Source organism: Cyrtonyx montezumae, unplaced genomic scaffold (genome assembly GCF_038088225.1).
Source record: "Cyrtonyx montezumae isolate F1298 unplaced genomic scaffold, pur_monq_1.0 scaffold_8, whole genome shotgun sequence".
In the NCBI taxonomy this organism is placed as follows: Eukaryota; Metazoa; Chordata; class Aves; order Galliformes; family Odontophoridae; genus Cyrtonyx; species Cyrtonyx montezumae.
The window spans coordinates 115,187,014-115,202,215 of record NW_027072089.1 but is presented as its reverse complement, the minus strand read 5'-3'; the positions used below and the strand labels follow the sequence as shown (position 1 = coordinate 115,202,215).

The 15,202-nt window shown below is 34.8% G+C and overlaps 1 protein-coding gene across 1 annotated transcript in view; it reads left to right on the top strand.

The window, feature by feature from the left end:
- AHR (aryl hydrocarbon receptor) overlaps positions 1-15,202 on the top strand; it is a 58,057-nt gene that overhangs the window by 29,638 nt on the left and 13,217 nt on the right. Inside the window, exons 3-5 of the mRNA XM_065751793.1 lie at positions 8,604-8,716; positions 12,514-12,603; positions 14,756-14,879. Coding sequence (XP_065607865.1) covers positions 8,604-8,716; positions 12,514-12,603; positions 14,756-14,879 — 327 coding nt within the window. The remainder of the gene's footprint in view (positions 1-8,603; positions 8,717-12,513; positions 12,604-14,755; positions 14,880-15,202) is intronic.

The following is a 15,202-nucleotide window of genomic DNA, read 5'->3' as shown; positions in this document are numbered from 1 at the left end:
TCCCAATTTTAGAATCTGACCTTCTGGATCTTTCCTGTATTTATCCTTGCAGCAGTGCTGTAGTCAGAGGTGCTCTGATTCTTGTTTTCTAGTTAAGGAAATGAAGCATGTGGAGCCTGTATAACTTCCACCACGTTGCACAGGAAGGCTCTGTCAGAACCACAAACCCATCCAGCCTCTCAACTTCTTTACATATTTTTGATAAATTCCTCATTGTCATCAACCTGTCTTCTCTCATTCACACGTGCACACATACACACTTGTCCAGAGTATCTGATATGAGTTAACTTATACTCCTGTATTTAACAGCGTCATAAAAGCATCTGTAATCACGTGAAAAATGCACTGAAGATAAATACACTGAAAACCTGCAAAAACCACAAGATTCTCTTTCTCATTTTTTGATACTTACTTAAACTGCCTTAAAATGCTGTCTTAACGTTGGAAAAGGTTAGTTTTGGAAACCACACCTTTCTGTTGCATTCAAAACATCACCCTGTAAGGATATTTAACAGTTTAGTCTGCAGTGTTTCTCCAACACAGCAATGGAAATCCAGAATCTTATCAGCTTTTTGGTTTGGGAAGCTACTGTATGTGAAACTCTTCTCAAATACACTGGGAAGGTAAGGTGTGCTCCTGCCCAGCTCCCTGCCTGTACCTGTTCAGCTTTCCATCAGGAAAAGAGCTTACATTTCTCTCATAATAGACTTCTTGCAGGTTAGAAAAGAACACAAGGGAGAGCAGACATTCCCATATTGCAGGTGTTATTAAGCAGAAGTTTATGGCTTTATTCTTCCTGCTGTTTGATATTTACCTATGTAGTTACGCACTTGATAGAACAATGGCTTCTCAGTACAACCAACCATTAAAATATATCTTTTATTTTAAATGAGTTTTGTAGTAGTTCAGTAAACATGTAACATTGCTTATAGTAAAACAGCAAGTAGATAACAGACTTGTTGGTTTGCCTAATAAAACCTTAAGACCTTTCAAAATGTTGTTTTGCATTTGTATGAACTCTTTCTGCAGATATGCCATTTAATGAAATTATTTAAATGATATAAAATATTTAGATGAAAATCTTATTTTATAGATACAGTATGCACCCTAATATGTATCCAAGTACAGCATATGAATAGTAGACTAAAAACAGGGATTAAAATGTTAATGTAACAGTGTTCCTGGATAAGAAGGTTTACGAGCAGAGAGTATACAGAAGGGCTTTAAAACCTTGTGAAAGGTTTTTCTGCTTCTGTTTGTTGTTTATGTTGTTCAATTTTATCAAGCATCAGTATATTTTATATATAAAACTGTAAGCTCGCTGTCACGTGAATAATCTTGTGATCCAAAACTGTAATTTCTGGGGAATTCACGGCTCCCTTTGAGTCTTGGCCAGTGAAATTTGATATAAGTTTAGACAGGAAAAAATGGTGACAGTCTTGCCAACTTTTTGTCACTTATGATTTATAGCTCTAAACATTAGAAATTTATCCTTGTCATAGATCTGGAAATCAAGTAGCACTGGTCTGAACTCACAGAGGTGTCAGTTTTGAAAGGGCAAGCAACAGACTTCCTCATGCTAAAAATATCTTTTGTGATAAATTATTTAAGCCTAGTGTTTGATCACAGATAAATGGAAAATTGTATTTCTGCCCTGTAGACCCTTTTTTTTTTTTTTGTATAATGAGGGAAATCTGATGTTATTTTAAAATTAGTTTGTTAGTTTAATCTGAAATATCCCAAGCTTGAAACCCATAACAATTTGTAATGAGAAAATGTTATGTGCTGTCTTTATTTCTCATGTACATTGATTAGATATTGGTTGCAATGAAGAGAATATTTTAGACTCCTGCAGCGATTCATGTAATGTGTGTTGCTTTTTCACTTTTCCATTGGTGAGTGTAAAATATGTATGAAGACTTGTCTGAAGGGTAAGTACAGAAGCCCCTTGGGAACTTCTGTACCTGTACCTTTAGTAATTTCAGTGCAACCCTGGCAAAATATTTACTGTTTTTTTTGTTGTTTCCTATGCTTGTTTTCATTGATGTTTCACGGAACATTCAAGGGCAATTCTTATTAGAACCTTTGTTTTAAAATCTTTATTCTGATAATACTAAAGTGTAAATCATTCTGTTTAGAGTAGAAAACAAATAAAGGTTTATTTTATAGTTGCTTTGGTTGCAACCCCTAAATGTTCCTTTTGTGTTCAGGCACTTCTAATGCTACTTTCAGAGAGAGAGAGATATTAACTTTCCTAGCATAAGCGGCTTGGAGTAAACACTACATTTCTTCCTCCCTTAAAGAAAATTTATTGTGGCCTCAGATATCCTCACAGATAGCTAGGCTTGTGCTCCGTCTGCTGTATCTGCCTGTACAACTGATGAGTATGCATTTTACTTGGGTTGAACTGTGGTTAGGCTAGAAGGTTCTGGATGACTGGAACTTCAGAAGTGCACGTGTGTAGAACTGTCATCATTTAAACAGTTCATTTGTGGTACCCAGTAACTCCAATTTGAGACACTGGCACAAAATTGAATTGAAGGCTAGAAATTTGTGATTTCTAGAGATTTGTTTACATCAGTAGGCAGTTTGTATCTGTACCACAGTTGTTGTAAACAGTTGGAAATTCGCAGGGCCTGGACTCTCTGTCCTCTCACTTTTTACCCTGTTCTGTTTCTTTTTTTTCTGTTCTTTCTCTCTTCATTTCTCATTAAACCTTGTTCTAGTACACATGCTATTCCCTCTCAGTCTCATTCTTTTCCTTCACCAGCCACAACCTGCTAATATTTACTTGAAAGTGTTCACAGTGACGTGGTTTATCCTCTTGTGATAGTTGCCTTGTGGTGTTGCCTCTCTCTTGAGCCAGGAATGATTTCCTGGAGGCCAAATAAAGAAATATATGTCTCACATGGCTCATAGGTTCCTTCAGTTGCTCATCCTAAATATGTGGACATCTTTATATATCTTGAGATTACCTTAAGATATGCTCAGGAATCAAAACACAATGTCCTCTGAATTCAAGGATTTTCTGTCACCATTTCATTTTTTTTCAACTCGAATTTGAACTTTGTTATGAAAATATCAAAATATATACAGCTCCTGAATACTGATGTTTTCTTGTTTTAAGATGTATCCTTTAAAAATTGAACCCATTATTGTCTTAATCATGGAATCACAGAATCAGCAAGGTTGGAAAAGATCTCCAAGGTTTACATGCATAAAAGGAAAAGATGCTCTGTCACCAGTCACTCCCAGATATGCAGTGCCAACCTCATTTTGCTTATATTTCTAAAATGTGGATGTTCCGCTTTCATGGCTACTTTTGTAATTTGTTCTTTGCATATACTGGTCTTGATTGTGTCAGAACTATTTTTTTTTAGTGATCTCTCTATATTTTATTATTTTGATATGAATGGAAAATACACTTTGTTGTCTATCAGATGTTCTGTAATTTATAAGCTATATTGTAGTGCAACTTACCAGGAAGACATGAATTTCCTCTTTAGACTTGGTAAGAAATGAAAATGCAGATACACATTGAAATGCATCATAACTTTCAGATGTAATTGCTAGTAGATGGAAGAATGATTGAAGGTCAAGATATCAGAACTAGGCAGGATTTCTGCAAGATTCAGCATTTGTAAGTATTCCAAATAAGGATGCTGAAAAACCTGATCATGTGAAAACTCTCATTGCAGAAGAGCAAGAGCCATCCAACCAAAATAAATGACAAAATGTTATTGTATTTATAGAATAATTATAATTTTAAGTGGCATTTAGTTATTTGAATTTCTGTGAAGAAAACAAGATAAATTGTCTACCATACATTGCTTTTTGTTTTTTCCTCCCCACTTCTGTGGAGTAAATAGTTGATTATCTGTTAGCAAGATATAAATAAACAATATAAAGCTAGCTTGAAAATTATTTAGGATTTCTAAATGAAGGAATAGGAAATGCAAAGTTTAATTCTGTGACATTTAAGAATGCACAATACTGAAAACGATTTCTTCTGAAGTAACATTTCACTTCTATCTGCAGCCCATACAGATCTTCCTTCTTCATGTAATGTAACTAAAACTTCAGAGGCCAAATTATGATAATTCTGAATTGTGTTTTTCTTGAATTGTTAAGTACGGAGCAGTCCTCAGCATGTTGACTTTATTAGTAAAATGTACAGTTTATATTCTGTAGTATAAATGTAGTTTTGTACGAAATACATAAAGTGCATCTACACACAATGCATCAGAAAACCTTTAACTGCATAGTGGTTTTTTTTCTTTTTATTAATAGCTTGTAAATATTTTCCTTTTATGGTCTCAGATGCAGTGGATGCAAAATATTTCATATAATGTCGGGTAATGGAGATGAGGTTGCAGAGGTTGCACATAGGTACATGGTTAGAGAGTATTTTCTCTCTCTTAAAATGGGTCTTCAGTCAGCAGTTTAGCATATGTTAATGATTTAGGCAGAAGTTTAATATTAAACTTAGTTTTCTCAGTAGTGCTCTCCTGGCCTTTAGAAATGTCTTGTTTTGGCTGGTGAACTTTGTGCAGGAGGTTAGTATTTGTTACTGAGGAGAGTAGGACTACCCCCTCATGAGAACTGTTGTTTGTTAATGTAATCTAGAACAGACTAGCTGAATTTATAATTCTACTGGAGAGGTTGTGAAACAGTCTAAATTAGCTCTGACCTCAAACTTTGACCTGTTTGGCCTAATTGTGGGAACTATGCCAAAATTTGATACAAAGCAGTTCTGGGAATCTCTTTAAGATTAAATTCCACAACTGCATGACTGTTGTGCTAATGATATACTTGTGGTATTAGGCAAGTGTTACTTCAATACAGTTACTGACTTGAGCAGATCATTCACCTAAACAGCAAAATGATCTCCATTCAGATTTGAGTGATGGTTTGTGTCACAATGTGATTTTAAAAGACCCAGTTAAAATTTTCTGTCTCGAGAGAGCTGTTATGGTAGCAAAGAGAAAGGATCCTAAATACAGAGTAGCTTCCTAAAATTTCCTGAAGCTTCTCAGAGAACAATTGCGTATTCAGGTGTATCTTGAGATGAAAAGTCTGTTAAAGTATACACCTTTTTCTTCACTGATTTAATAATAGTAAAAGATGTTTGGTGTGGAAATGCTCAGGTTTCAGTTGAGAATGATCTCTGCAGGCTCCACTGGTGAGCACCACTAAGTGGAGTGAATTTATTCATTTATGTCAGGAAAACTTTTTTCACTCAACACAGAAATAATAATACTAATGGGTTTTTAATCTATTACAATTTATTATGCTCTTTCTGATGCTTTGCAAGAATGTTTATTTTTTTCAAGCTTTGAAAGAAATAATGAAAGAGAACACAGTTTGACTAAATTTAGTATTGCCAGCACTATGAGATACAGTGCTGGCAATGCTCATCTCTTGTACCCTGGCCAGATGACAGAATATTTTGTAAGACAATAGTGTTGGTACAGGTACGGTTGTCATGCTTACCCTCCAACAGAGCTACAGTCCTCTGCGGTAGTAACTGCTTGTAAACAGAATGAGGAATCACTGTATCCAGGATTCCTGCTGAAGGTACTCAAGGGTGCAAACACTGGATAATGCATGGTCTTTCATTTTTGTAACCTGAACTCAACAGAATATGGGAGATAGGACTTCAAAGCAGCTGGCTCTCAAGTGAGGAAATAACAGAAGTTCTCTTTGAGAACAGAAGTGACAGCCTGGAAGGAAGAGAATACCAATTGTATGTTCCAGATGCCAAATAGAAACCCTAGAGAACAAGTTTTGAAGGTAGAAAAAAGCCTTTTTCATCCCGTTCTCGAGCTTCTATGGAAGGATCAGCAGCATCAAGATGAAATGGTGACAGACTATTTATTTATTTATTTAAATCATTGTTCTCATTGTTCTTTGCTATGCTTCTGTTGCTAGGAGTTAAGATTATTGCTTTACATATTTTTTTTTGTTATTTTGTTGACTGCTGCTCACAGTGTAGGTATGGTTTCAGATTGATTCAAAGAGTAGTTAAAGTTGGTGTTCAATGCTTCTTCAGTTCAAGAACCTGATTTGCAGAGATGAAGAATGTGAGAATTTTATCCCATGACAAGTGAAAGCTAAAGGACTTATATTGAGGGAAATGCAATTTCAAAGGTCATCTAGGACCTAGATGCACTATTATTCCTAAAATTCCAGAAGGATCAAAGCAAGTTGGTTGTCTGCATCATAATAAAGAGATTAATTTCTGAATGTCTCAGCAGTTAGTTCCTGAAATTCATCTCTCCTTCTTGTATTACTGGTTGATCCAGGATGCTGCTTAGGACTCAGGCATTTTAGTAGCTATCCCAAAGCACTTTCTCATACTGGATGTTATTCTCTGGAAAGAAAGAAGACTGCTTAATACTTGCTTCTCTTAAATAATAATGTGGTTTTAAAATGATTGATGGATCTTGGCAGTGATTAGAACTGAGTTGCTTGAATTCTGTTTCAGACCTGAAGAAGCAGTTATGTCAGAGATTATTTTTTCCCAGACACTGCTTGTATATATACACTACATTTCTGTAGAAATCTCTTACCACAAAAATTAAGTGTGGGGTATTTTTTTCCTTCCCCTTCCCCTTCCCCTTCCCCTTCCCCTTCCCCTTCCCCTTCCCCTTCCCCTTCCCCTTCCCCTTCCCCTTCCCCTTCCCCTTCCCCTTCCCCTTCCCCTTCCCCTTCCCCTTCCCCTTCCCCTTCCCCTTCCCCTTCCCCTTCCCCTTCCCCTTCCCCTTCCCCTTCCCCTTCCCCTTCCCCTTCCCCTTCCCCTTCCCTTCTTCTTCCCTTCTTCTTCCCTTCTTCTTCTCTTCTTTTAGAAGTAGTGAAAACAAATAGTGAGTTCTACTTGTAATTCAGATTTTTGTTTCATCTAGCTGGCTTTTTTGGTACATGAAACTGGCTTTTTCTCATACCAGCTAAGCTCTTTCTTTTTTCCCCCCAGTAAATGGCATTTAGTTTTTACAGTATAGGAATCAAATTTGTGAAAACCAGTGAAGAACACCTGCAACGTATGCACTTCAATTTTATAACTCTTTATTGATTTTGGTCAAGATGATAAAAACTTTTCGTAAATGACATATCCTTTCCTCACATAGTCTGTGAAAGTGTGGGTGTTTTAAAGCATCACTTAGTGATGCACCTTCAAAGTCTCAAACTGTGAAGTCCCTTGTGATGCAATCTCTTCACCCTATCTGCGGCTGTTCAGTGAGCCCATGTTGTGATAGAGTGGCCACTGATGTGCCTGTGATTTTTCCATCAGCGAAAGGTAATGGAGTGGGTTTATCAAAGTGTGCTCCTCTAATGATCTCTATAGCTGTGCTTTCCATCCTTATTTATATATTTTTTTTTCATCATGTACTGTCTGCAGCTTTTTATCCACGTTCTGGTTTCTCCAAAAAGGCTTAGGTTCCAATTCATCAAAGCACGTTATGTCTCTCTTTGTGCATGGCTTGCCAGCAGTGAAGAGTATAGCCACTATAGTGTATAGGCTGTATTGTATATACATCCTATAGCTCAGTGAATTGATCTTGATTTGGAGCAGAACATCATTCAGTAGATAACCTTGTGTAATTCCTCCCCCTCATTTATTATTTGCACATTATCAAGTTGGTGTAACTGCGTATAGTGTTTTTCAGAATGGCAGGCATGGTTATGCATCTCTACATCGAACTTCCAAAGTTCCTCAATAAGCATAAAATATAAATTAAAAGTATAATAGATTTTCTTCTGACAGGGGGTTTCAGGGAATTTCAGAAAATAGCCTGTATCTCTTTTTAAAATGAAACAGAAGAGGAAAATATTACTCTATCTTCCAACTACTTGAGTGAAAAATTAATTTGCTGATTGGAGTGATTCTTCATCCTTTACTCACTGAGTTGTGGGGGGGGGGTTTGTTTGTTTTTTTGTTACATGAATTATGGTTATTCATGGTTAAAGTAGTCTAGATGAAATGGGAAATTTTACATATTTATTTAAATTGTTAACATTTAAATCTGATATGTAAGAATTAAAAAAGCCCTTAATTTTGCTTTGTAATAGTAGAGCTTGATAATGGCTTTCTTTACTTAATGCTTTCTTTATCATGTAATATGCATGTAGGGTTCCTGTATGTCTCCTTCCTCTCTCTAAATGGGGCTTCAGATAGAGCTGGCTCTTATCTGAGGTACAGTAGTTAGATGTCTGAAATTAGATTAGTGAAATTATTTTTAATCTGATTTTAAGGCAGGATTATTGTTATGCTGTCTGAAGTGGTTGTATGGAAACAAAAATGTCCTGTATAAATAAGAGTGACAAACTACTAGTATACCTTGTAGTATGGAGATAGGAAAGAAAAAAAAAAGGAATTAGATTTTGATTGATTTCCATAATACTGATTATGTTGTGAAAATGTCTTAGAATCTAGATGAGCTATCTCTAAAGATAATGAAAATACCTTGACATTGAAATACAGGTCTTCCATTAGACAGATTTCATAATCATTTTTAAAATGTTTTTTTTTACACAAAGTTGCATAAATTTCTAGTGAGCTTTTTAAAGATCACTCAGGCTTTTTTCTTCTTATTTTCTTATAGTTGCATTAAAATCTTCAAACTCTACAAGACTAGAAAGAAATGGCATTCAAGAAAACAGAGCAGCAAAACTTGGAGAGGGAATGCAGATCCTGGAAGGAGAACTCTTACTGCAGGTATGTTTTGCAGTGGATCTACTATGCATTCATTGGATTAAAATAATGTTAGACTGTCTTCACCATACTATTTGTTCACTAGTGAAATAGAAAAAGGAAATGTTCCTGTTGTCAGATTATTGCTTCCTCTTCTTTAAGTTAACATTATGACATTCTTGCACTTTTAGCTAGTTGTACTAATGACTTTAAAGAGCAGATTTTAGTCTACAGGGAGCTATCGCTTAGCTCTTGCTATACGTCAATTCTTAGAGTTGTATTTTTCCATTCCTTGAACATATTTTTTAAGTCTTAATATCTCTACTGACCTCAATGAATATTGTTAGATATGTCAATTATTTGCTGCAAATTTGATCGCTATCTTACAAAAAAATGTTCTCCTTAAAAGACCATAGGCCTGCAGAAATATCTTGAGTTCTCAGAGGTTTCTGGTTTGAAAGAACCTAGTGCTCACAGTGTAGATTCAGGAGGTATTTTAAAGTACTTCCAGTAATTTTTAGCCATATGAATGACTAGAAAGCATTAATAAAAAATTGTGTTGTTTTTTTTTAATTATTTTCGTACACTAGCATGTCAAAGTATATGAAATACAATGATATAATATTAGGTCCAAAGGAAACTCAAGAAATGGCTAAGATAAGCATTCCAACATTCTAATTAGTTTCACAAAATATATTTTACTGAGATCTTCAACTCCATTTGAAGTATGTTTCTAACCTATCTTGTATGCGTATCCTCTCCACGGGCATATCAGAAGCGTCAAATTATTAGGTTGACCAGAGGCAGTGATTTGCTTAGAAGAAAAAAAAATAATTTACTGTTCAGAAGGTAGAAATGAAAACAGTTCCTAAGGTTCTTGCAAAACATTTACTGTAAATTTAGTGCTAATTGAAATGATTTTTCCAGCCAGCTGAAATGTAGGACGCAAGGGCACTTTTCTAACTTTATTAAAGTATTAAAGAATAATGAGGGAGTTGTTAGAGATAAGCATCTAGTTATGTAAAATATCTAAGAAGATACACTGGAATTATCTAATTGTTCAATACTAAATGTCATTACTTTTTATGACTACTAAGAAGTTATGTGATGTGTTTCCAATAGGAAAACAGAATAGATCGCATATTTATTACTGTAAATTCTAGCCCCTTGGGAAGTGAATAAGTTAACTGAACTTCTTAACTGAATTTCTTGATGTGATAAATATTTTATACTTTAAAAAATCATTCATGAGAATGAAGAAGTGGACAGACTTTTCTTAGGAAACGTAAGAAACCAAGTGATGACAATGGGAATTAGCTAGAAGATATGGAGTATCTGAAATATGTAAATAATCGTAACTGTCTTTTCTTCTGCCTAAGCTCAGGAGTATTTTCATCTCATGTATTTCCATATACTACTCCTGATGATGAATGTTTCCTTTTTATTCACAAATTTTGCAAAGGTGGTATGAATATATACTGTATTGTTCATTGCTCATTGCCTTTTTCTCCATTCATAAGAAGCAGGAAATTGAAATATCTTTACTCTCCAGAATAAAACTCATTTTCTTAGCAGTTCAACATATGATGGAAGTAGAGATCAAATACATCAGTGTACCTTCCTTAAAAGTCAGCTATATATCCCTCAAAATTACTTTTAATTATTTCAAAATCTTAATTTAGGTGCGTTGTCTAGTAGACTTATGATAAGATATGCAAGTGGAATTTCCAGCCTCTAAGAATTTTTTAAAACACTGCAATGAACAATTTTGTAATTGCCTTTGTATTTAGGAATAATTAGATTTTTTTTTATAAGCAAAAATATAATCACCAATGCTTCAAAATAATAACTTCAATGAGAATTTTCATTGTAGCTCGAAGAGAAATTATTTTAGGATTAGATTTTGCTAGAAGCTTCGTAATTATCAATAGTGGTTTTTATTGGAAGACATGGGTACCTGCATATGTTATGGAATTTCCATCAATGCTTTGCATTGACATCTTTTTTGCCTAGATGCCTATGACATCTAGCAATGTCATAGGTATCTAGGCAAAAAAATAGTAATAAAAAAAAAAAACACCTATTGGCACCTACTGTTTTACAGGATTTTTGGCTTACGTAAGGTATCTGATTTCTGCAGTAACACCCTCAAAATGAACTGTTTGACAAAGCCATTATAAAATATGATTGAATTCCACCTAAAGGAACCATTTGCCTTTTTCACAGATTGGACAAAGAAGAATCTTTCTTTGGCTTTGAAAGAAACAGAGCAGAATAAGTAATTTTAACATGTGGCACAAGGTTAGACACTGTACAGTTCACAGAAGTTTCATATCAACCACTTGGGGTGAAATCTACTGCAAAGTAGGTCAGTGGAGGACACAAGCACCTGCCGTTGCAGTTTTCCTACTCCTTTGGGATTGATGTGAACTTTATCGAACTCAAGGATTTTATGTAACTGTTCTGAGACACTTTGAACCTCAAGATGTCTTGGATCGGCTTTACTGTTTCAGACTTTTTTATTAGTTGATACTACTTTGAGATAGAATTCACTAAACTGATGTAAGGAGGTTTTAAAAAACTTCTGAATGATGAATTAGGATAGATTAAGAAGTTTCTGCAAATTAAATAGGAGCACTTCACAGAAATGTTATTCATTGCATCATGTGTACTTTATCTAGAATTCACCAGTCTTTTAATCAGATAGTTAACTTGTATTAATTAGATGAGTAAAAGAACAAGAAATAATAAAACCACATCCCTATGAAATACAGAAAATCGGCTGTGGTGGTTACCACAGTATGGTGTCATAAGGGTTAATAGTTGAGGACAAATGATGCTGTTTCATAAGAAAAAAATATTATTAGGTTGTTACAGTACCAGATAGAATATCTTTCACTTACTTTACATTTTCTGATAGTTATGACAAATTTGCATAATGAAGAGTTTTTTAAATGTTTTTTTTTTTTTTAATATGCTGGCCAAATCCAACTTTGAATGCAGCTGAGGAAATGAAGTGGCACAACATACTTAATTCAGTCCTTCGAGACAGCCTTTTGTTAAATCTTGACTGAAATCCATAGAAGTAAATCAGCACCTTTCAGATGAGCTGCCAAGTCACAAATGTTCTGTTTGCTATCACAACAATTGCCATGAACCATATTGATTTGGAGTTCAGATAAATGTCCTTTGCGTGACTTTGTACAAGGAGCCACTCAGTCTGCTTCTACATAGAGGGGGAAATCTTTTTGAAAACATTGTTTGCTCGCAACAGTCAACTTGTGCAGAGGTCTTCTATTTTAAGTAAGCTATAAAATGTTCGTTGGACTATATAGGGACTCTTGATCACTTGATTTCCTGTCCACTTAGACTTGTCTGTGCTATGAATAAGATTTTGGGAATCAGTTTGTGATGTTGCTCCCTTTTGTACTGCAGACTTCGGAATGTCCTGAAGGCTTGAACAGTGCAAACATTGTGAACTGGGGTTGTTACTAGATAAGCCTACAGCTCTTCATGCTGCTGCCCCTCGGCTCCTACAATCAGGAGTAAACAAGTCATCAACAAGTTTTGGCTTCTCCCCTGACTCATTTCCTGGAATTTTCCAGAACGTTTTTCTTCCTTAGATGCGGTTTTCTTTATTGCGTCATGTGTACTTTAGAGAGAGACGATGACGAATCCTTCTGTTTATGCTGTAAGATAATGATATGTTTTTGCATTCTTTACAATTTATTGTGACACTATGGTATAGGTAAAATTAGAGCCATGATTATTATCTGGAAAGTTATCTCTGAAGCTGACACGTTGATGTATTTCCTTCCCAGGCATTAAATGGCTTCGTATTAGTTGTGACAGCAGATGCTCTGGTTTTTTACGTCTCATCTACCATCCAAGACTACCTGGGTTTCCAACAAGTAAGATCTTGGGTATTTTTCTTTTTTTTTGTTTCAGAAACTTTGGTTAATTTCTGAGTGCACAAGTGTTTAGGGTCTGATGGTGTGATAAAATTCACAGTCAGATATTCTTAGTTGGGTTACTTTGAAATTGTGTTACTTTTCTACCAGGTTATGTAGAAATGGGATCTCAAGCCAAGCGCAACAGGAATACCATTTCCAAAGCTGTGTTAGGCAAGATAGGAAATTTTCACACTTAATTAGTCTTTACTGGAACAACTGTTTGAAATTTATACTGTGGTGTTACCCAGTTTATGATGCTGAATGAGACATAATTCAACGGGAAGGTAATTATTTTAATGGAAACCTTTCAAATAAAATTAAGTCCATATGGTCTAAGGCTTTTTTAAGAATCTATTCAGTAAAATTAGGATTTTAGTTCACTGTTTCTCTCCATTCCTTCCCACTCATTTATTTCTTAATTTAAAACGAGCATTTGTTAATTACAATTTATGTATGGCCTTGCAAGCCATGTACCAAAATAGTAAAGGCCAAGATCCAGTGATCACATGTTCTCTAAGAAATGCAGCTCCTGGGATTAGTTTATGTTAATCTCTGCTGGTTCTTATCTTTTTGTGGGAGTTAGGTAGATCACTGAACAGGCTGATCCAAAGATGATTCATTGATACTGTCTTTGGCAATCCCTTCCTGTATACACAATTTCTGTTAGCCAGTAGCCCTTGTCTGGGTGATACGGGGGACTGCACTTGAATTACCGAGTACTGCATAGGTGACACTGGTACATAACCTGAGTAACATGTGCTATGGCATCATATTTTTTAAAAATGTGGTGATTTACACATTATCTTCTCATTCAACCATGGGCTACATCTCTGCAAAATATATTTGTGTTTACTGCACTTCCGTGATGAAATACTTCCACATCTGTAGTTATCAGTTTATATCTATTTTCACATTTGTTGGGAGCTGGACAATGATAAGTTCATTTGATGCCTAAAAATAGAGAGAGACTGTGCTTGGTCTACAAGTTTAGCTAACTGATAAGAGTTTGTGGAATGTTTGTGTAAAAGAAAATATTCCAAGCCAAACATTATTATTACTTATGTTGCAGATGTTTTCAGCATTGGAAAATGAAAAAAAAAATGATTGGAAAAGAAATGTGAATAAAATTTGTATAGTAGTGCCAGTAAATCAAATATATTGTTTAGAAGTCTTGAAGGTCTAAAAATTTGCATTTCTGGCAATGATTTCTGGAAAATATTGATTCTTCTTTGAAATTTATCAAGGCAAAATTTGAGTTCTGCTTTTGCCAACTCATCTTAATTTCCTTAGATCTATGTTTTATTTTAAAATATTTAGTGTTTATATAATAATTAGATTTTTGATTTATGTAGAAAACAAGCACTTCAGTTCTTCTCAGTTGACTTATATTGTGGATGTGGACTTATATTTTCTCCTTAATTATGGTTAAGGGGATTGTCTATTTCTCCCAAATTTCTTTCAACAGTTGATCCTGAATATTGTAACTTTGTCATTTGTCATACTCCTAACCATGCAAATAGAAGTGGCATGAGAGATTAATAGTTACAAATTGTAATGCATTCTTAAGGACTGCTCATACTTTGAACTTGTGTTCAAAATCTACTTGACTTAGTTTTGGAATTTCTTTGGTCTTCAGTACTTTTGTATTCCTGCAGCAAACAGAGTGAGCCAGGTCCAAGTACCAGCTGGCAAGTTTTTTTATTTACCAATGTGTTGGATGAAATGATTTAAACAAAAAATAAGCAAGTCTAGAACTGTTATGCTTAGATAAAAACAGGTTAAAAAACAAAACAACAACAACAAGAAAAGCAACCTTACTTTGAAAATATGTTTTGGGGTTGGTTTTTTTTGTTTGTTTGTTTTTTGTAGGGTAATAGTTTTTATTATTTTTCACATGCTTGCAGTCATGGGTATGACTGATTACTTCCGTGCTGCCAAAAAGTGTTTCATGAAGCTTTTCTGTATGCATGCAAATGTATGTTTTTATTCCCGAGCAAAGATTATTTTGTTATGCCAGTAGCAATGTTGACAACCAGACAACTTCCATCACATTGACAGTGAGTTTTTTTTATTCTTCTTTCTTTCCTTCCTTCTTCCTTTTTGTATGTAGTCTGATATTATACACCAGAGTGTATTTGAATTGATTCACACTGAAGACAGACCTGAGTTTCAACGCCAGCTACACTGGGCATTAAATCCTGCCCAGTCTGAAGATTCTGGATCAAATGTGCAAGGTGAGAACACAGCTAACTTTCATCTTTCCTTATCAAAATTGTTTTTTAAAAAGTTGTACATTAAAAAATCATCAAAATTTAGATCCTTTTATATGAGCAAGTGAAGGAATAATGGCTTTTAAATTCACTTGAATTTTTTGTATATTTCAGCCAACAGTATAAAAGCACTATTTTTGATCTTTAAATAAGCACTGCTATTTATGGCACAGCATCACAAGCATATTAATTTTGCTCTACATTGAAATACTTTAATGTGGAGTGAGAATGACAGAATGTCTCATGTTGGATTTACTTACCATGGAAAATAGCGAAGTAGCTAATAC